This window comes from Taudactylus pleione, unplaced genomic scaffold, assembly GCF_031769625.1.
Source record: "Taudactylus pleione unplaced genomic scaffold, aTauple2 ptg000093l, whole genome shotgun sequence".
Taxonomy (NCBI): domain Eukaryota; kingdom Metazoa; phylum Chordata; class Amphibia; order Anura; family Myobatrachidae; genus Taudactylus; species Taudactylus pleione.
Window position 1 is genome coordinate 37,309,414 of NW_028284495.1, and position 23,726 is coordinate 37,333,139.

Consider the following 23,726-nt stretch of genomic DNA (forward strand, 5'->3'; position numbering starts at 1 on the left):
GATTATGAGCCACCTAACTGGAACCTAAGAAAGACTGCAAATCTAGCAAATGTGCGCCCTCCAATGCAGCATACAATATCAGGGAAGTGAGGCGAATGTGCTCCATTTAAAGTAGCACGCAGCAATTTAGGAGGAAATTAGGTGAATATGCGCCCTCCAATGCTGTACTCAGCAATACAAGAGGAAATGAGGTGAAAGTGCGCCCTCCAATGAAGCACTCAGCAATACAAGAGGAAATGAGGCGAATGTGCACCCTCCAATGCTGTACTCAGCAATACAAGAGAAAATGAGGCGAATGTGCACCCTCCAATGAAGCACTCAGCAATACAAGAGGAAATGAGGCGAATGTGCACCCTCCAATGCTGTACTTAGCAATACAAGAGGAAATGAGGCGAATGTGCGCCCTCCAATGCTGTACTCAGCAATACAAGAGGAAATTAGGAGAATGTGCGCCCTCCAATGCTGTACTCAGCAATACAAGAGGAAATGAGGTGAATGTGCACCCTCCAATGCAGCACTCAACAATACAAGAGGAAATGAGGAGAATGTGCGCCCTCCAGTGCTGTACTCAGCAATACAAGAGGAAATGAGGAGAATGTGCGCCCTCCAATGCAGCACTCAGCAATACAAGAGGAAATGAGGTGAATGTGCGCCCTCCAATGCAGCACTCAACAATACAAGAGGAAATGAGGAGAATGTGCGCCCTCCAATGCAGCACTCAGCAATACAAGAGGAAATGAGGTGAATGTGCACCCTCCAATGCAGCACTCAACAATACAAGAGGAAATGAGGAGAATGTGCGCCCTCTAATGCTGCACTCAGCAATACAAGAGGAAATGAGGTGAATGTGCGCCCTCCAATGAAGCACTCAGCAATACAAGAGGAAATGAGGTGAATGTGCGCCCTCCAATGCTGTACTCAGCAATACAAGAGGAAATGAGGCGAATGTGCGCCCTCCAATGCTGTACTCAGCAATACAAGAGGAAATTAGGAGAATGTGCGCCCTCCAATGCTGTACTCAGCAATACAAGAGGAAATGAGGTGAATGTGCGCCCTCCAATGCTGTACTCAGCAATACAAGAGGAAATTAGGAGAATGTGCGCCCTCCAATGCTGTACTCAGCAATACAAGAGGAAATGAGGTGAATGTGCACCCTCCAATGCAGCACTCAACAATACAAGAGGAAATGAGGAGAATGTGCGCCCTCCAGTGCTGTACTCAGCAATACAAGAGGAAATGAGGAGAATGTGCGCCCTCCAATGCAGCACTCAGCAATACAAGAGGAAATGAGGTGAATGTGCGCCCTCCAATGCAGCACTCAACAATACAAGAGGAAATGAGGAGAATGTGCGCCCTCCAATGCAGCACTCAGCAATACAAGAGGAAATGAGGTGAATGTGCACCCTCCAATGCAGCACTCAACAATACAAGAGGAAATGAGGAGAATGTGCGCCCTCCAATGCAGCACTCAACAATACAAGAGGAAATGAGGAGAATGTGCGCCCTCTAATGCTGCACTCAGCAATACAAGAGGAAATGAGGCGAATGTGCGCCCTCCAATGAAGCACTCAGCAATACAAGAGGAAATGAGGCGAATGTGCACCCTCCAATGCTGTACTCAGCAATACAAGAGGAAATGAGGCGAATGTGCGCCCTCCAATGCTGTACTCAGCAATATAAGAGGAAATGAGGCGAATGTGCGCCCTCCAATGCTGTACTCAGCAATACAAGAGGAAATTAGGAGAATGTGCGCCCTCCAATGCTGTACTCAGCAATACAAGAGGAAATTAGGAGAATGTGCACCCTCCAATGCTGTACTCAGCAATACAAGAGGAAATGAGGTGAATGTGCACCCTCCAATGCAGCACTCAACAATACAAGAGGAAATGAGGAGAATGTGCGCCCTCCAGTGCTGTACTCAGCAATACAAGAGGAAATGAGGAGAATGTGCGCCCTCCAATGCAGCACTCAGCAATACAAGAGAAAATGAGGTGAATGTGCGCCCTCCAATGCAGCACTCAACAATACAAGAGGAAATGAGGAGAATGTGCGCCCTCCAATGCAACACTCAGCAATACAAGAGGAAATTAGGTGAATGTGCACCCTCCAATGCAGCACTCAACAATACAAGAGGAAATGAGGAGAATGTGCGCCCTCCAATGCAGCACTCAGCAATACAAGAGGAAATGAGGAGAATGTGCGCCCTCCAATGCAGCACTCAGCAATACAAGAGGAAATGAGGTGAATGTGCGCCCTCCAATGCTGTCCTCAGCAATACAAGAGGAAATGAGGTGAATGTGCGCCCTCCAATACTGTACTCAGCAATATAAGAGGAAATGAGGAGAATGTGCACCCTCCAATGCAGCACTCAGCAATACAAGAGGAAATGAGGTGAATGTGCACCCTCCAATGCTGTACTCAGCAATATAAGAGGAAATGAGGAGAATGTGCGCCCTCCAATACTGTACTCAGCAATATAAGAGGAAATGAGGAGAATGTGCGCCCTCCAATGCAGCACTCAGCAATACAAGAGGAAATGAGGTGAATGTGCACCCTCCAATGCTGTACTCAGCAATACAAGAGGAAATGAGGTGAATGTGCGCCCTCCAAAGCTGTACTCAGCAATACAAGAGGAAATGAGGTGAATGTGCACCCTCCAGTGCTGTACTCAGCAATACAAGAGGAAATTAGGTGAAAGTGCGCCCTCCAATGCTGTACTCAGCAATACAAGAGGAAATTAGGAGAATGTGCGCCCTCCAATGCTGTACTCAGCAATACAAGAGGAAATTGGGAGAATGTGCACCCTCCAATGCTGTACTCAGCAATACAAGAGGAAATGAGGAGAATGTGCGCCCTCCAATGAAGCACTCAGCAATATAAGAGAAAATTAGGTGAATGTGCACCCTCCAATGCTGTACTCAGCAATACAAGAGGAAATGAGGTGAATGTGCACCCTCCAATGCAGCACTCAACAATACAAGAGGAAATGAGGAGAATGTGCGCCCTCCAGTGCTGTACTCAGCAATACAAGAGGAAATGAGGAGAATGTGCGCCCTCCAATGCAGCACTCAGCAATACAAGAGGAAATTAGGTGAATGTGCGCCCTCCAATGCAGCACTCAACAATACAAGAGGAAATGAGGAGAATGTGCGCCCTCCAATGCAGCACTCAGCAATACAAGAGGAAATGAGGTGAATGTGCACCCTCCAATGCAGCACTCAACAATACAAGAGGAAATGAGGAGAATGTGCGCCCTCCAATGCTGTACTCAGCAATACAAGAGGAAATGGTAGGGGCCCATGCTTTGGGGTGTGGTCAGTTAATACAGGGGATGAGGTCAGCCCCCACAGAGGCTTGGACTGACATTGGCCATGAAACTGACCCTACAATAGAGTAACAATGTATAATTTGAGTGCACAGTCTGGAACCTGACATTAGAGCAAGTGTTGGGGCCCTGAAGCAGTGGGGCCCACCAGGGATTTCCCCTGTACCCCTGTGTGCCAGTCCAACCCTGAATGCAGCACAAAGCAATATACAGTGCATCCAGAAAGTATTCACAGCGCATCACCTTTGCCACATTTTGTTATGTTACAGCCTTATTCCAAAATGGAATAAATTTATTTTTATCCTCAAATTTCTACACACAATACCCCATAATGACAACGTGTAAAAAGTTTTTGAGATTTTTGCAAATTTAATAAGAATAAGAAAAAAAATCCAGTTGCGGAAGCTTGGCACACAGAGATACCCGAATTATGTGACTTGGAGCCATTTGTTGCGAATCTGGATCGTGTTTTACCCTGTCTTAAGTCAGCGAGACTTCAAGAAATTCATCTTAGAATTTTAAATCGTACATATATGTCCCCGGCCCAACTGAGACATTTTGTGCCACTGGAGGAGGGAAATTGTGTGAAATGTGACTGCTCTAATGCCTCTCTCTAGCATAACCTCTGGTACTGCAGAAAGATCCATAGATTTTGGAATAAAATTTTGTGTTATCTAAATAATACAATACATCTTAAATTGTCCAAAAATGCGGCAGCTCTTATTTTCGCAGAATTTTGAATATGGGAGTCTGAGTCCTCCTTGGGCCCATGGAAACCTGCTCTGAGAGTCATGGTTACAGTAGCTAAACAACTTATCCTTAATTACTGGATCTCAAAATCAGCACCTACACTAATGGAATGGAAAATTGCGCTGCTGGAGGTAATTTATGCGGAGAGACGTATGGCTATCTTTAACATCGAAAGAGGGGTACGGATTTTTTCCAAAAAATGGGAACCATACATACAATGTTTACCGGTCCAGATTCGGAATAACATATGGAAAGTCTTTGATCACACGGAATGGTTTATGCTAAGAAATATCACTTAAAATGCCCCTATTGTTGCTATTTATATGTAGCTCTCTGTGAATCCCCCCAGACAAGGTATCTCTCACCTTTTGTCAGTGATTCCCCCTCTATTTCACCTTTCTTTCTTCTTCTGTTTCTTTTATCATTTTATTCTAACTCTCCCCTTTTTTCTAATATAATTCTGCATTGATGTAGATTATATTGACGCAACGATTGACTGATATACCGAAGTTGATGTGATAATTGGTTAACTCAAATTCAATTGCTGCTTACACTGGCTCTATAAGTTGCATAGTTTGAGTGACATTGATTGTATATTTACTTGCATTTCTATACGGTGTACTATATCGATTTTTTTATACAGTATTTGTAATTTTGTAATTTTCTACATTATATTATATTCAAGTACTTTGTTTCTTTGTACTTTGACATAATTTCAATCTATATTTGTACTATTTTCCAAAAAAGTTTGAAAAGATTAACAGTAGTTTGTATATTGTTTGTTCCAAGAAACAGACTAGTCGTTTATCAGATAATTTTATTTTATTTAATTCTTGGATTGTGCAATGTATAATTGTTTTATTGCTGTTCAATAAAAAGATATTTAAAAAAAAAAAAAAGAATAAGAAAAAAAAGAATAAATCACATGAACATAAGTATTCACAGCCTTTGCTCAATACTTTGTTGATGCACCTTTGGCAGAAATTACAGCCTCAAGTCTTTTTGAATATGATGCCATAAGCTTGGCACACCTATCTTTGTACAGTTTCGCCCATTCCTCTTTGCAGCACCTGTCAAGCTCCATCGGGTTGGATGGGAAGAGTCGTGCACAGCCATTTTCAGATCTCTCCAGAGATGTTCAATCGGATTCAAGTCTGGGCTCTGGCTGGGCCACTCAAGGACATTCACAGAGTTGTCCTGAAGCCACTCCTTTCATATCTTGGCTGTGTACTTAGGGTCGTAGTCATGCTGAAAGATGAACCGTCGCCCCAGTCTGAGATCAAAAGCGCTCTAGAGCAGGTTTTCCTCCAGGATGTCTCTGTACATTGCTGCATTCATCTTTCCCTCTATCCTGACTAGTCTCCCAGTTCCTGCCGCTGAAAAACATCCCCACAGCATGATGCTGCCACCACCATGCTTCACTGTAGGGATGGTATTGGCCTGGTAATGAGCGGTGCCTGGTTTCCTCTGAACATAATGCCTGGCATTCACGCCAAAGAGTTCAATCTTTATCTCATCAGACCAGAGAATATTGTTTCTCATGGTCTGAGAGTCCTTCAGGTGCATTTTGGCAAACTCCAGGCGGGCTGCCATGTGCTTTTTACTAAGGAGTGGCTTCCGTCTGGCCCCTCTACCATACAGGCCTGATTGTTGGATTGCTGCAGAGATGGTTGACTTCTGGAAGGTTCTCCTCTCTCCACAGAGGAATGTTGTAGCTCTGATAGAGTGACCATCGGGTTCTTGGTCATCTCCCTGACTAGGGCCCTTCTCCTCCGATCGCTCAGTTTAGACAGACGGACAACTCTAGGAAGAGTCCTGGTGGTTCCGAACTTCTTCCATTTACGGATGATGGAGGCCACTGTGCTCATTGGGACCTTCAAAAGCCGCAGATATTTTTCTGTACCCTTCCCCAGATTTGTGCCTTGAGACAATTCTGTCTCTGAGGTCTACAGACAAGTCCTTAGACTTCATGCTTAGTTTGTGCTCTGACATGCACTGTCAAGTGTGGGACCTTATATAGACAGGTGTATGCCTTTCAAAATCATGTCCAATCAACTGAATTTACCACAGGTGGACTCCAATTAAGCTGTAGGAACATCTCAAGGATCATCAGTGGAAACAGGATGCACCGGAGCTCAATTTTGAGCTTCATGGCAAAGGCTGTGAATACTTATGTACATGAGATTTCTTAGCTGTTTTTTTTTATTACATTTGCAAAACTTAAATTTTTTTTTTTAAAGTTGTCATTATGGGGTATTATGTGCAGAATTTTGGAGGACAAAAAACAAATTTATTCCATTTTGGAATAAGGCTGTTACATAAAAAAAAAATGTGGAAAAAGCGCTGTGAATACGTTCCAGATGCACTGTAATAGTTATCTGAGGTATCCATATTACCCTCACATAGCATTGTAAAATGTGAAGCACTCATTGGAGACTCATTCCTCTATCACTATGCAACTTCGCAAGGAAGACTTATGTGTAAATGAAGGGATGATTGTTGTATTGCTAGATAGGAGTGCCATCATTTTTCTTATATTGTTGAGTTTCTTATAATCAACTGCAGGCACAAGAGATCCACAGCTGGTATTATCAGCTGTGAAAAGCAGGTAACTCCCCTTCACTGTAGTTATTCTCCAGACCTATTACATTACCCACCCTGAATATTATTTTGTGTGGCTGTGCAGCCAATCTTGTATGCTCAGAAAGTGATGAAAATAACAATCATACAATGTACTGTTCTGAGCAACTACAAAACATGCAAATTACATAAATAGTACTTCTGTATTTTTAAAAATGCAATGTCCATACTCAAAATGTAACATAGGCTAAATACATTGTGTGATGATGGGTACAAAATTAAACAACGGATCGGTCAGCAGATCGATCTGCCAATTTGTATTCTCTACAAACTTACCGATATGTTGGGCCAGACATCACAACTGGGTAGGCATTTAAATTTGCCTGCCCACTTGTGATGCCAGTGTCGGCGGTCCCTGCAGCCAGTGTATGGTCGCCCATGCACACATGCAGATACACCGATATATCTTTCAGCTGTATGTGCATCGGCTGTGCTGCAGTGCCGACCTGATAGGTTTCAGAATTTCGATTCAAGAACATCATGAACTTCTACATGGACCCAAGAGGATCCGATCCATGAGATGGTGAGTATGGATTAAAGAAAAAAATGAATAAAGAACTTCCACATTCGACGTGCATGTCCTGTTATTTTTTTAAACTATTTTCTTTACAATAGGACTACAGGTGACAACGGGCCCAGAATGATGTTCCACAAGTGACTGCATGTTTGCTGGGACCTGTAGTCCCACTGTAAAGAACAATATTATTTTCTATATATTACAAAATTACCCCTGCATCCAATGCCACCAGGGATGTGGGGAAGAGCCCTTTGATTCTCGGGAGGTACTGACTTTCCAAGGATTTCCAGCCCTGGGTTGATCAGTTTGGGGCTGGATTTACACTATGGCGGCTGGACCCTACGCTGTGTGTCTCCCTGCTATAGTATAAGCACCCCGGCTGGTTCAGGCCAGTGCTGGTTACTGGAAAAACGGTGGGACCCCATGCCGATTTTCCCCCAATTCTCCAGTATCAGACCGGGCTCATATACATAAAAAAAAATAAAAATTAATAATAATAATAATAACCCTTTATTTACACTGTAACACAAAAGCCTGCACAGCTCACACTGATCTGTGAAGTGCTTTGGATAAGCCCGCAACTCACAGGAAGGTCTATTTCTTCTATTCTGATGCGATTTTGATCATGTTTGACAACATGATTCTTAGTAAATCCTTGATTTCGATCCTTGTCTATGTAAACCATACGTTGTTTGGTCTGATGGTCTAATGAAGTCTATTGCCGTCTAAAATCCTGTTTGACATGCAATTTCAATGCGAGTTTGCCTTTAGTAAAACTATACATTTTTGCATATCTCTATTCTGAGTCGTACGGAACTCTGTTGGATCTGTTTTCCTGTGAAATTAGGTGTTTCAGGGTGGCAACTGGACCGCAACATTGCACAGTGCATGGCACCACCCTGCAGTGTTATGATAGTGTCATGGAGGTGTAGTGGGTGTGCATCAACAGCTCCGTGCATACGGGGAAGGGAAGCCTGTTTCCGACAGATCTCTTGCACCTAGCATGGGGCTGGTGCACGTGGTGATACCAATAATCACGGTTGCGGCATCTGCGTATAGTCAGTGGCAGGCACAGGTTTCCTCTTGTAGACGCCTGAACCTCCACATTAGATGGACGGACTCTTGCATTAGCATAAGGTAGTTTATCAGGCTTCCGTGGCTGCCCACAAATACAGCCACTTTGCCTTTAACTCAGAATCAGTCACTTGTTCTATAATAATGCACTGAAGAGGGTTTCTTATTCAAATGACCAAAGAGGCTGCAGTTTTTTAAAGTCTCTATGGATTATTTGCACCCAGTACATGCAGTATGTTTGACAGCTAAAGCTGTTTTGTTTATCATTGTTGCGCTTGTGGCACATTTTACAAGGTTGATCAAGCTAAACTGGGATTATTTTTGTGAAAGGCCAACTCTTTCTTCTGGGACAGATTTGCACACATGATACATACATCAGCTATTAAGTGGTAAGATAAGGAAAAAAAATATTTTGACTTCTTTGCCTAGCAGCCTACCACTGCCGCCTTAGTGACTGCTTTAACCATTACTTTAATGAGGTGCAGTTTGCCTGGCCTAGACTTAAACGATACACCACGACACAAGAAAACTGAGGACTTTAAGGTGACAAAACAGGAATATAAAGCTTAAAATAAAGACTTCCTAAATGTCACTTAATTTTGTCGTTAAAGGGCTCAATCCAATCAGGTGCATGTTCCCTCGCGCACTTACAGCATACCTCGCAACAGGACCCAGGAGGGACAACATGCTCGGTTCCTTGGCTTCTCTCTTAATTTATCATTGCTGTCATCTGCGTTGAATTATTTAATGGATAAGAAAGGTGTTTCACCATAGGTAATCCTAAATAAAGAGGGAAGTACAGGAACCAAGCATTTTGTCCCTCCTGGAGTGGGTCATGTTCAGAGGTATGCTTACCGTACCGCCTGGGGCTGGGTGAATTGTGGTGCCGTTGCCAGCATTTCTATGCCGTTGCAACGGCAACGTGCATTCTTCGCGCCTAATTGGATCGAGCCCTTGGAGTCATATGTAACCAATGCATGTGTAATATTTACGTAATTTGTGCAGGTGAATGTGTATTGTGCTGCAAGAGAGACGAGGAGGTGTAAGTGACACTGAGTAGAGTAAAAGGGCTTCAGCTCATTTTGTTGCCCTAGAGCAGAGCCACCTTTAGCTACAGCAAAGCCTTTTATAGCTCGCAGATATTATTGCATCAAACTATAATAATGACAGAAGCGTATGCAGGAAACACTTACTGTTTCGGTCTGCCAGAAAGTGTCAACGATAGGACATCTCTGATTGCCAATAACATTATAGTACCACATCCAAGCTTCTGAGTTTATAGGCTCTCCGACAGTACCCAAAATTTTTAAAGAATTTAGATCGTACCTAGATAAGATAAGAAACATTTTTGGCAATAATGTGCAGGACAATCTGTGGCTTCAGTGTGAGCCCCTAAAAATGTTTCCACCCTATTGTTTTTCTAAATAAAAGTGTAGTAAAATAAATATTCATGGACCACATTTAAATAATAAAATCCATCAAACATGGCTTCTTAGTGCTCGTTTACACTGGTTTGTTGAAATTGGGCCTGATTCAGCGATGTACGTTAATGCAATCGCGGCTGTGATTTTGCATGGTACGCAATTTGCCAAAATATGCTAAAGCTTTCAAAGCTTACCCGAGCATACTGTAGGGACGCCCACTGCTCCCTTCTCATATCCGTCTGACGTCACGCACCAGCATTAACATCAGTAACATTGACGCAGATTGGGGCAGCCATGCAGCATATATGGTAATTCTGACATGTCTCAAACACAGCGTCTTTCCTGACACGCAGAGAGCTCTCAAAATGTGAAGGAGGTTGCAATGGCGTTTAAACGGTAAGACACGCCTGCGTTTGCCTAGCCACCTTTACCTCCCCCAAACGCTGACTACCGGTCATTCACTTTGCGTGTAAGCCAACTGTGCGCGTGCAGCATAGTCGCAAAACAATGGCTTACACACATGTGCAATGGCAAACAATCACTCCATCTGCGTAAATATCAGCATTGGGTACATGTCTGAATCAGGCCTATTGTGCTTTCCAGCTGCTTACTAAGGCCTGACAATCACAGTATAAAAAGCTGATTCCCACTAATGCATGTCAGGTTTAACATTTTAGAACACAGAACAAAGTATTGATCAGATCTCTTCTGTCACTATTAGTAAAATAGGTTATATTGGGACAAAGGGCAGTACTTTATGGACTTTATTCTTCATGCATTTTACCCATTTCCCATCCCATATGTGTGAAAGAGGCATCAGTTTCTTATACCCAGAAATATTCACAGCGCTTACCCTGTGTGACACCTATATGCCAGAGATATACATCACACTGAATGGCAGGCACAAGGTCACTGGTCTGTAACAAGTACACAGGAACTCATAAACCATGATGAGCCACCCTCAACTATGACTCACTTTTGTATGACTTCATTTCCATATTTCATCAGCAATCGGATGGCAGTGGGTGCAGTGTAAAACTGGGTCACTTTGTACTTCTCAATAATTTCCCAAAATCTCCCCACATGTGGATAAGTAGGAATACCTTCAAACTTAAACATACAGAAAACAACACATTAAAATGCTACTGGGAAAACAGATCTTCATTAGTAACATTTAGCTGGGTATTTTCAAATCCAACCAACTAACACTGCTCTGTTTCCATGGTGGTCACTAGAGGTGAGCAAAGCTGCAGCAAGATGTCCTTCTAATGGTACGTCACGGTGTAACAGGACGCTTTGCAGGGGTGCGTATACCATGGATCCTCACGTTCCACTTTGGCTTCCGCTACTCCCCATGTACAATGCTGTGTCCCCACCCAAATCCTTACCAGTCCTAATGCAGGTAACCTAGCGCTTGGCGAGGTAGTGGTGGAGCACTCTACTTAGAAATTACAGATTTATTTTTATTACACTGTGCACGGTAAATGGGAAGTGCTTTGTTCCAATAGTAAAGGGCGAGACCTGTTTCCCACCAAGGCAGCGTGCACGGCAAGGAATGCACTGATAGTGCGCCATTTAATTTTTATGAGAAACTTGAAGCCAAAAATTGTGAGATTTCACAAATGCGGAATGTGGCGCATAATATATATATATATATAAAACATTGTTTTACAATTTCTACATTATCTACTTTGCCCTCCAAAGCTCTACTATCACTTTTGTATCCAAAATACACTTAGCATCTTGTGTGTGTATGTGTGTCCATGTGACAGGGAATATAGATTGTAAGCTCCACTGGGGCAGGGACTGATGTGAATGACTGAAATATTCTCTGTATAACGCTGCAGAATATCTGTGCTCTATATAAATGATGGTTAATAAATAAGGGGAATAGAGGATGAGAGGAGCAGATCTTCTTTAACGTGCAGGAGTGGCTTTGGGAGATATCTTTAGACAAGGGAACAGATGTACATTGGTGAACTTTTGTTAATGATTTTTAGGTTAGTGGTATTTTATATAAGATATTGGTATTGACTTACTGAATATTGAAGACATTTTATTGTACTGCAGCTATGCTCAGCCATATAATGTATCATGTTTGGAACAGAAAAAAGTGTCACCATCTGACAAATGTTTTTTGGATGAGCAATTCCAGTCTATGAGACAATGTGATGTGCTAACCACTGGCGTAACTACCGTAGGTGCAGGAGGTGCGGCTATGGGGTTCGGGCCTCCTAAGGTGCCAGGTCAGCCTCGGTCGCATCCTCCACCAGTGTGCTGCGCAAGGCAGGCACATCTGCACTCCCAGTCGGCTCCGCCTCCGGCTCTCCTCATTGACTGATACTGGGAGAAGGCGTGGCCTCCTCCTCCCAGCATCAGTCAGTGAGGAGAGATGGAGCCGACCAGGAGAGGAGGTGTGTCTGCCCTGCGCAGCACACGCTGAAGGAGGATGCAACCACAAGAGGTAAGTCGGGGAGAGGTGAGTGCTGAGGTGTGGGGGGACTTAGGGGTGGGGTGGGGACCTATGGGGGCCCGTGAAAATGTTGCTATGGGGCCCCCCCTAGGTCTAGTTACACCCTTGGTGCTAACACTCAATAAAGTAGAAATCAAGCAATGTTGCCCTACTAAATGGAGGATAAACGTAACCATGAACAAACCTCAAATTACTATACAGTATCAGCCCTGATGGGATATGAGATGTAGTTTTTGTTAAATATTTGCTAACTAGATCTTGAATGGCCACATATGTTTAATGTACGTTTCAGATGTCTGTGTTCTGCTCTTTAATATTCATAATGTCCCATCCCCCTCCCTTATATATTTCCCTTGTGTATCACTGTTATGTTTGTCTTTCCCTATGTTAATGTTTCTGACTATTGATTGTATTTTTTGCAATTTATTTCGATTACGCAAGTTGGATGTCGTGCCTGTTTTTATTTTTTTTGTGTGTGTTTTCTGTTTTTATATTGAACAAAAATGTTTTTTAAGTATTTTTCTATTTTTGTTCCAATATTATATATGAATATTGAAATTTTTTTTGAAAATAAAGAATTTATTAAAAAAAAATACAATATAGTTTAGGCAACTTACCATCACACTTGTAGCACCATTGGCTAATGGACCATAAGTGATGTAAGAATGACCAGTGATCCATCCAATGTCAGCTGTGCACCAATAAATATCATCCTCGTGGTAGTCAAAGACATACTTGAATGTTAATGCAGTGTAAAGTAGATATCCTCCAACTGTGTGCAAAACACCCTGAAGATAATAGAGCGCAGCGATAAGTATATACATCAATATGGTGAGTAATCTATAGTGAATGCTGGAGAATTAGAGAAGAGCCAAGATGGAAGTATTATTATATTATTATTATTAATAATAATATTAGTTTTATACACTGTACCTTCAGCGTTATCCATACAAAAAAATTAAAAAGTCAGATGTACTATATACCAACTGAAGCAATCATACAGATGGATCATTTGCCTTACCATAAATGGCATGATCTGGCAAACCCCAAATGCTGTGAATGCCGTAACCCACATCCACACATGTGATTTGTGCTATGGATGCACAGTATTACTGGACCCCATCCACAACCATTCAGTTAAAAGAATTATGCTCCATCAGTACTCATAAGAATAAATGCTACAGATAATTATTACTTTATTATTATATTGGTAACAGTTTATTTCTTTACATCACTTTTCTATACTGCCCTTGGATTTGTACAGGACAACTATATCCTATCTATAACTGTTTATTATAATGATAACAGGATTTTGGTACTTACCGATAAATCCCTTTCTCCGATTCCACAGGGGACACTGGAGTTCAAGACAGTAGGGGTATAGACGGTGGTAGAGTAGAGCCTGGCACCTTAAATAATTTAGAAGTGTGACTGGCTCCTCCCCCTCTATGCCCCATCAGCCCCAGTTTAAGAACTGAGCCCGAGAAGAGACGGAGGACAACAGGAAAACGAGGAGAAGGAGAAGACCACAGAACGGAACAAGACCGACTGAAGGAGAACAGAGGAAACCACTGCAGGGAATCATGCAGTCACACAACCATAGAAGGAACGAAACAACTGGCAGGTATGCAGCGCTGGGCGGGCGTCCAGTGTCCCCTGTGGAATCGGAGAAAGGGATTTATCGGTAAGTACCAAAATCCTGTTTTCTCCTTCATCCACTAGGGGACACTGGAGTTCAAGACAGTGGGGACGTCCCAAAGCCAACCTCCTGGGTGGGAAGCGCTGAGAACATGCCAACCCTTTGGCCAACCGAACAGGGACCGCCAAGAACCAGAGGTTCAACGGAAAGGCAAGAGCTGAGGATCAAATGTCGTGAGCCAGGAGACAATCAGAACTCCCTGCGGAACAGACACAGAAATACCACAACTTACAGCGTAAATATAATGGAATAAGCGGCTAGCGAGAAAACACCCTCAGGTGAGAAGCATCCTAACGCTGTAAGCTCAGCTGAAAACAGACCAAGCCGGACTGTTGGGAGCAGAGAATTCCAACCCGAATCCATATGAGAAGGGCAGTAACCCGAGAACAAAACTCGAGAAAACCGTACCAGATTCAGAAACAGAAAGCTGCAACAGTCGCAGATAGCAGAATACCAGCACTGTTGGACATAGTCATAAAGATACAAGTATAACGATACCAATCTACAGAAACAGAGCTGATCCTGTCCACAGACTCCTAACAGAGTATGCAGAGAGGTAAAAGTCAAGGCCGAACAGTCACCATGAACCATTCTGGAAGTCCAACTACTACAAAGTTGTAAACCAGCGGAAGGGAGGGACCATAGAAGTCTCCAACGAGTGGAGATCACACTGGGAATGAGGCCGAGGCAGCTTCGAGAGGATTGAGATTACAATACCTGTCAGAGGGTCAGACAGCAGAACAACCCATTCTGAAAACAGAGTAGAAAACAGCGACTGAACACCTGCAGTCGAAAAGCAAATCACAGCCACAAACTTCAAAACAACAGACAACTTCCAACATGATGGAAGTGCGTAGGCAGTACCAACCGCTGGCCTGAACATAGGGTGAACAACCAGGATACCCTAGTAGTTATAGAGCACGGATGCAACAGCCACGCAGGAAGCTACCAATATAGGGAAGCATTCCATACCACAAGGCTAGAGCACTAGGACAACCCTGAAGGTACCAGTCAGGTACCCGTCAATGTGATGAAAACATCCACAGAGACTGAACAGGAAATCCACCAGGCCCCCTGCGTAGGACATATTGACTGTCACACTTTAATGTAAAGATGTGCACTAGACCCTCAAAGCGCTTCAGTCCATAATCCCAACAGATCTAGTAGAAGAGTGTCACTAATCTCAATGTTGAAACTATGCACCAGGGAAGCTCTAAAGTGTAGAGCCAACTGATTAAAAAAGCAGATGGCTGCTAGGACCGCAGCTAGGGTGCATAAGGGAGAAAGCGGCTATGCAATGACAGGTTGAGCATTAGTGGGGTAAGCCCGCTTACCTGTGAGCGGCCAAAAGCCCTCTGGACGCTATGTAGAATGTCACTGACCTTTTTCATCTCACAGCAACCTGCCCCGTCAGGTATAGGGAATAGCTTCAGTGGGCTAAGACCCAATGCTCTACAGCACGGACTTCAGTCTGGAGATGTTGCAGTAGAAAACACTGTATAAACTAGCAAAATGTTAGTGGAGGCAGGAAGGTCGTTCAACAGGACTCTATACCTGAGCTTGTTATATTAGGGATGTGTATCCATATAGACATTATACCTATACCACAAAACGGTCTACTAGTTTAAGTATCAGTACATTAACACTTATAATGGAGAAGTGTGTATTACGCCCATCAATCTAATAAAATCCAGGCCTGACCCTGCCTATATCGGCGGGGGCCCTAGGCCTTCATGTAATTTAACAAATGAATCCCTGATTACAGAATAGAACCTGGATTCTCTATGTACAGATAGAATGTACCTAGGGGCCCTTTAGAGACTCATGTTATTGAGATATGTGACAAGACAATAATATGGAGTACCGGAATCTATACTGAGAAGGGTACCTGTACATAGACAGAGTGCATTAGTTATCCCGAGAAAGGAAGAGACATATCTGTAGTGATAACCAATAGGGTTAAAAACCAGGTTTTGCCAATTATTAGAAAATAAGCATACAAGTAATGGGAATATATGAGTATATATACACCCGTACATACAGATAAACCTAGTTGCATAAGAAGGCCATCTCTTTGAAAGGGAAGAGTAGTGCCAACATAGCAAGTTAACTTGTCAGACTCCTGCATCGGGAGATCAGCATGCTATATTTATATATGTCCTGCTATATCCTGCATTCTCAGTGTCTTATAAGTTTGCTACCAAGTGCAAAGTTAAAATAATCATAGATCACCCTAAAGGGGGGCGCCATAGATAGGGACTAACAAGAAGGAACTATAACCCCAGGAGGATGTAAGTACATATCTTTATATACAAGAAGGCCCCAGTCATGTATAGGGTTCATAATAGAAGCAATGTCTATCACTATGTAAGCTGCAGAACGTGACTCTAGTCTACAGAGCCACCATTTAATAAATATATATATATATATATATATATATATATATACACACACACATATATGGATAAGCTGACAGCTTTGGTAATCGCAGGCGGCTTCCCATCCGTGGAAATATAGGTACGTACACACACCCACATACAAATCCTTAGGGAGAGATGGTGTAAAGCGGAGTTATTGTACCAACTACTGGATGAGGAGAGTCCAGACTTCAATTGCAGAATCCTTCTTTTAAATAAGCTAGGTACCAGACATAAAACTGATAACAGATCCTACCTCTGCCTTATAAGGATAAGAAGCGATATATATATCTCCACATATGCATACCTACATACAAGATTAGTAGGTGCGATAATATTTAAAATTAGAACATGAGCAATACACGTATATGTTCTATAGCAGGGCTTAGTATAAATACATGTGGCTTACCTCAACGCAGGGAGACTGCTCAAGTGTTGCGTGTAGCCATCAGCCTGCTACGGTGTAATGGGCAGGATATTTTATCAGTGTGCTGTCCCAGACTGGTATCGAACCTGGGACCCTTCTGTTACTGGAGTGCTCGCCTTAATCAGTTGAGCTATATATATGTGCAGAAGAGTAACAATCCACAAACTTAAGGGATTACTGTCCCCAAAAAGTGAGCTGTATTCTAACAGAGCCTTCCCAACATATTAAAAGGGAGACCTGTCCCTTGGGAAAAACCACAGCGCAATCCCCCCATCTAAACAGGGGATAAAGGCCTGCTGTTGTTATTAACACAGCTAAAGAAGTGGCCGTCCCAGCCTCTAATGCTGGGCCACAGGGATGGTAAGCCCAATATGGGATTCTCGTTCCTGAGAATGGATGATTCGGGAGGACCTGACCCAAGGCCTGCCCCCTCAGCCAACGCTGGGTTGAAACCCAACCCAATGGAGAGTTCTCCTCACCCACAGATATCGTTTCAATATTTTTGTATATGTGCTGCCAAAGCGTGTACTGGAACGCTTGTCAACCTTGCGCAGTGTGCTAATTAACCTCTCTGGAATAAGGCTTGTCCATAGACCACCCGATTAGCAGAGTAGAAAAAAGGTATACACATACATACTATATATATACACATACATACTATATATATATATATATATATATATATATATATACATATATATATATATATATATACACATCCCTATATGGGATTACATATACATCTACATACACACACACACAACACGTACATTGTAGGCGCCGGGACACGGGGAGCGATCTGCAGAAGTGACAGAGATGACTCTTACACTGCGCTAGGGTAAAGTTATACCGCGCTGTGTGCGCAAAATGTCCATGCTAGCCTGGAAGAGTCCCGGCTAACATAAGCTGTCCCCTCAACAGAACCGCATAAAGCGGAGTCATAGTGCACCTGCTAAGCGCAAGGTTGAGGGAGGGGCAGCAAAAGGCTAGACATATCCATCAGAACAGCAGGTGTTAGGGCAATGAGCTATACTGCTGTGGAGGGCGCCGAAGCGGCTTAAACACAAGTGCCCCGAAGTAGCTAGCGCCGGAGCTTATACATTAAAGCACCGCCTCAGCAGACTAACAGCTACGCTGTTATAAAACACACGCAAGCACAGGGAGAATATACAAACTCCACACAGGGTCATAGAGGGAAACAAACCCATGACCTCAGTGCTGTGAGGCAGCAATGCTAACCATTACACAGTCTGTGCTGCCCTGTTAAATATATACAGGCTGCCTCAGTGCGACTGGCGCTGTACCTACAGTGAGAGCTCCAGCGCTTTTTGTAAGTGATAGCGCAGTCAGCCGTCTGTCACTTACCTGACCTACAGTTAACGGAGCTTCAATACACATCTCCCCCTTGTGGGGGGAGGGGCAGGAGACCCGGACTCAGCCGGCGGCGGGACCCTTTTCTTCCCCGAGCAGGAGTGAGTCAGCGCTATGCTACACAACGGACCACTCTTAATAAAAGGGGAAGTTGTTTATATTGTAAGCTGTCCCCTCTCCTTAAGAGGGAAGCGCGCTCCCTTGCAGGCGCTGGTCCGCGCTGCATACTCTTAAAAGGACACCTCTCCTGCTAAGCAGGAGAGGAGAGCGTCAGCTGATGTCCACTGCTCCAGTGAAATGACTCAGCGCTGTGCTTGCCGGCTATTGCTGCTGCGGAGCAATAAGGGGGAGAACCCTTACAAATGGCGCCGCTGTTGCAGGACGCGCCATAAGTGTTTGTTTAGGGCGGGTCTCGACGCCGGGTCCGTGCGCTGATTAAGACAGCGGGACTTAGTAGCCACAGCAGCCCGCCTTGTGTGAGGAGGGCAAGCGCGATCGGCGCTGCTAACGAGCTCTTCTATGCAGCAGCGCCGACAGCCGCGTGGTGCACACAGCGCGGCGGAAGCCCGACTATAATAGGCGCCGCTAGATTGCATGACGCGCCTACAGCAGCCCCAGCAACGACCGGGGCTGTAATTTGCGCCCTCGTGACTACAGCACCTGGTGACCCCCTTGACCTGGTATCCGAAGTCGGGGAGAGGGTGGTGCGGGGGCAGGGGAAAGTCGGGCCCTCCTAACAGTGACAGTGTCACTGAGCCCAGCTATACTTCCACTGCTCCTGCTAATCAGGAGCAGTGGTCATACTTACAGCTGCTGCGGCCGGGATGCTGGGCTGAGGGGGCGGAGAGGAACCCGGACACATGCCGGTGTCAGCAGTGGCGGGTCTTCTCGGGGTCCGATGACTCCTTTGTGTGTGCCCCCTCCTCAGGGTCACCGGACACAGGCTGCAGTAGCCGTGTGGTGCCCTTCCCGGCGGCTCCCACGTAGCAGGCAGACTGCCACAGCAAGCAGCCTGCCTGTCCTCAGTGTTATAAAAATTTAAAAATATGAAAAAGGCTGGAGACAGCCTGATGTGCGACCGGCTCTCTCGGGCACATTCTAAAAACTGGGGCTGATGGGGCATAGAGGGGGAGGAGCCAGTCACACTTCTAAATTATTTAAGGTGCCAGGCTCTACTCTACCACCGTCTATACCCCTACTGTCTTGAACTCCAGTGTCCCCTAGTGGATGAAGGAGAAATATAGTAAAATACTTGCTTATACTTACCATGTTAAACATTCGAACAATGAAACTCTACGTACATGTACTACTATTCATTTAGGTATAAGTAAGGCTAATGTGCCCTGATATGATAGTCTCTGATAGCATGTACCCTACACCGGCAATGTTCATCTCTCCCTTTAGTCACCTAGTACTATAGGCAGGAGTCATTTATGGTGAAGACTACAAGTGGCTTTGTTTATGCACTGCTGCACCTGCCTTACCCACTCAGTGTACTGTCAATGTGAACGCACACTTTACTGACTATGGAGAGTTAACTGTGAAATAGTGTAAATATTACATCAAAGTCACATCCGCATCCACTAAATAAATCTTATTACAAACGTACGTACTGTATGTACATACATTAATATATTAGCAGGTATGATTGCAAAAAGATAGAAAAAACAGTAACTTCTCATGAGATGGTGTCAGGGTGCTCATATTCAGCCGAATCAGCACATCACCCTGCAATAGACACACACAAATTCTAAATCCAACCTATTAGAAGAATGTGAGCAAATCTCCAAAATGTAAATCCTTTGCAGAGTGGAAATATTCTCCTTCTGCAAAGCAAGGAAGACCACTAAATAAGCTCCCTCTCCACCCATTTATTTCAATTCAATCATTTCCAAAGCAAAATCTAATTTTTGCAATATGAAGTGAACAAGTGCGCCTCCTCAATACTTTGCAAGGAACTACCTCACTCTGCCTGTGAAATGTCTATTCCCCTGCAAACAACGCAATCTTGCTCCATGTACTTTAGTGGAAGTCCAGGAGCACAACTCAAAGAGCATAAGGTCACTAAATAGGATTCTGCACCAAGCCATGGCCAACGTGTCATAAACAAGGTCTAGAAAGGAAAAAGGCATTTCTATACTCAAGTGTACCAAAAATAAAAAAAAGGTATTTCCTGTACTCATGTGCACCAGCACTGATACATCAGGCATTTCCTGTACTCAGGTGTACCAGCACTGAAACAACAGGCATTTCCTGTACTCAGGTGTACCAGCACTGAAACATCAGGCATATCCTGTACTCATGTGCACCAGCACTGATACATCAGGCATTTCCTGTACTCAGGTGCCCCGGCACTGAAACAACATGCATTCCTGTACTCAGGTGTACCAGCACTGAAACAGGCATTTCCTCTACTCAGGTGCCCCAGCACTGAAACAACAGGCATTTTCTGTACACAGGTGCACCAGTATTGAAACAGGCATTACCTGTACTTAGGTGCACCAGCACTGAAACAACAGGCATTTTCTGTACACAGGTGCACCAGTATTGAAACAGGCATTACCTGTACTTAGGGGCACCAGCACTGAAACAACAGGCATTTTCTGTCTTTGATACTTTTTATTTTAAATTATATGTTGCAACTATAAACACGGAAATGTTTTTCTGTTAAAATGTATCATAAGCAAATATTGTAAAACTGCCTTTGTAGATACTGTGTATGAAAATAGAATTGTCGCACTGACCTGGATAGACTGTTTAAACAGGGAGTGGTGCTGCCTGTACATGTCACAAAGCAAAGAATGTGTTTATAAATGTCACCACATGTGATGTGGCAGAACTGACGTGACATTTTCTTGCAAGTATTCTTGTGTGAGTTTCCGGACACTGATACGTCACCAGTTTGTTATAAAGAATGCTAGATAGATTATTTGCCTTTATAAAAAGTAAATTTTTAGTTGGGTTGAGTTATAGAGATTTGTATGTTAATTGGTTTGAAACTTTTCAAAATATATTAAGGGGGTGATTTTCTACATTAGGCAGTTAGTGGTTTTTTTTTAACAATTAAGTGAATAGAGGCCTTTTAGGAATATGTATTAGTACTATAGTTTAAACCATTTCCATGTGGACATGTATTTTAAATTTCCTTTGTTTTATGCTTCAGTGCTCATGTTACACGAGCTGGACAATAACTTAATAGAGAAAATCCTAACAAATGTATTAAGACAACACCATACACACCTTCCAGAAATCATTCTCAATCAAGAATAATGGCAGTGTTCTCTTGTAATGGGCTGCGACAATACAAGATTGTTTAATAAAAAAGGTTGAACTATATTTTACTGACTGCTCTATCCCCTGAGCTTAGGCTAATTATTAATGTGCAAAATATCTTTGCACATTAAGGGGGCGATTCAATTGTTTTTGGACGGCAATAATTCATGGGCAGCTGATGGAGCAATTCAATTGTTTTGGGCCCCCATTAATTATCACACTTGTCGTGCCCATAAGCACCGGGTTTAGCTGCGCAAAAAGGCTAAACCCATCTAAACTAATGGGTGCAACGCGAAAATTGCTGTTTGGGTGCCCAAAAGCCAGACTTTTCACACAATTCTGCTTGCTACCTCAGGGGGCTGCAGCAGAAATGTAGGCTCCTGTGGCATTCGCACCCTACACTGCGATTTACATTTGAGTTTGGACATTTCTCTGCACATTTTAATTCTGTCCAACCTGCAGTGCAGCATGGTTTTGCCCAGGTGCAAAGTTACTTGCTCTTTTCTGCTTAGCTCTGAATCGCACACAGGGCCATATAAGGCTACATGTAGTGAATTTTAGCAAACTGTGCATACTCAGTAGTGAACACACGTATCCTTGCGTATCTCCAGGCAAATGTGAGTCAAAAGAAGCTCGATCGCTTCTCCACACATGTTTCTGGGTGTCAACTGAGCTGCAACTGGGCGGACACACAGTAGAGAACCATCTCGTGGAAGTGTCATGGGTGTGTAGCCAAAGTTGCATCCTATTCAACCATATGCCGAGGGGACACCTTTCTCATACGGATATCTTGCATCCAGCATGGGGTAGGTATCAGTGGTGACACTAATCATGATTACAGATGGATAACAGTGGGCGGTGTGATGCCAATGCATGATGTGTGTATAGTTGCATTAGCATTCAGCTAAATACCCGCATTCTGAATGCAGCCGCACACGGAGCTGCGTGCAACTCAAAATCAGGTCCTATACCTTTAGCAAGTGTTGGGGGAAAAGACATTTATTTCCTTGAATGGTGGCGTGTAAATAATCAGACATGTAAGGATAACCAACATCTTAGTTATCTTACCCTGCTACATATTATATTTTAAATATTCATCTGAAAGGCAGACAATGCGCCAAAGTCATATATGCCGTGTATTACTTCTGCACAGGCTCTACACAATTTATATTGTATGTTTCAACCAGGTCTTTGTTTTTAAATCTAAACAATTTGCAATAAATATTTCTCATATTGGTATGGTACTATGAGATCATCCTATCGTTACCTTTGGCTTTCCAGTGGAGCCACTTGTATAGAGGATGAATAGAGGATCCTCTGAATCCAGCCACTCAGGCTCACATTCCTCATTTGCCTCTGCCATCAGCTCATCCAGCCACTTGTCAGTATCTGGGTTCCAAGCAGTCTGCAGGCAGAGCGAAAACTTTCATCAATAACCAAAGCTGTCAACGAATTGATGCCTGACATACTGCGTAATGGTGCTGGACAGTGAGTTCATAATGAGATTATAGGAAATATGCACAAATTCCTTTTAACTGATATATTGGAGAACATTTCTGCTTAGCAACAATAAATAAAATGTATTAATAGTTGTACACAAAATATACTTGTTATACAAAAAACATTAATCATAATACTAATAATCATCATAATTATAACTATACTAATCTTGCGCTGAAAATATAAGGCTATATATGAAATGGCATAAACCATATGTTATTTGCTATGTTACCTGGACTTTTGATACGTTTTGGTTGTTCAGCTTTCTACTAAGGTGTTTAACCACAATGCAGTTCCTCACATCTTGTCCCCTTTTTAACAGAACAAAAAGATACAATTTGTGACATTATATAAAATACAACATAATATATAAGTTAGCTGTGCCAGTGTACCTCCTGTCTACCAAAATATCACATTTAAAATGGATTTCATCTTAACATGACAGTTATACGAATATGTACAGCATGGGGACCATTATGTGGTAAAATACACTGTACTAATGAACATAAAATATTATTAGACCATGTGCATCTGTGCCAATGTGACGAGCCTGGTGTGCCTATATGACTTGCATTACTGTGTCTTACCTAAAGTATCTACCAAGCAGACTATAGCTGTATACTGTGTGACTGCTGCTTATAAAATTCCTGCCACGATCTTAATAATGGATTCATATACAATACCTAAGATTAGATACTAGAATATATCTTTATGTGTTATGTGGATGTGGGCTCATACTTTTTATTTGTTCCTATGTTTCCTTTGGGTACCAAGTTGAATCTAATATTTTTCCACAAGTAAGTCACTAAGGGGCCTATTCATCATTACTAAACTTT

General features: G+C 43.1%; 1 protein-coding gene across 2 annotated transcripts in view; it reads right to left on the reverse strand.

The window, feature by feature from the left end:
• LOC148526950 (acetyl-coenzyme A synthetase, cytoplasmic-like) overlaps nt 1-23,726 on the reverse strand; it is a 56,234-nt gene that overhangs the window by 13,476 nt on the left and 19,032 nt on the right. For both annotated transcript variants that reach the window (XM_088469686.1, XM_088469687.1), the window contains 5 exons: nt 23,123-23,201; nt 22,658-22,795; nt 12,821-12,991; nt 10,707-10,840; nt 9,500-9,632 (listed from right to left, as the gene is read on the reverse strand). In XM_088469686.1, coding sequence (XP_088325812.1) covers nt 9,500-9,632; nt 10,707-10,840; nt 12,821-12,991; nt 22,658-22,795; nt 23,123-23,201 — 655 coding nt within the window. The remainder of the gene's footprint in view (nt 1-9,499; nt 9,633-10,706; nt 10,841-12,820; nt 12,992-22,657; nt 22,796-23,122; nt 23,202-23,726) is intronic.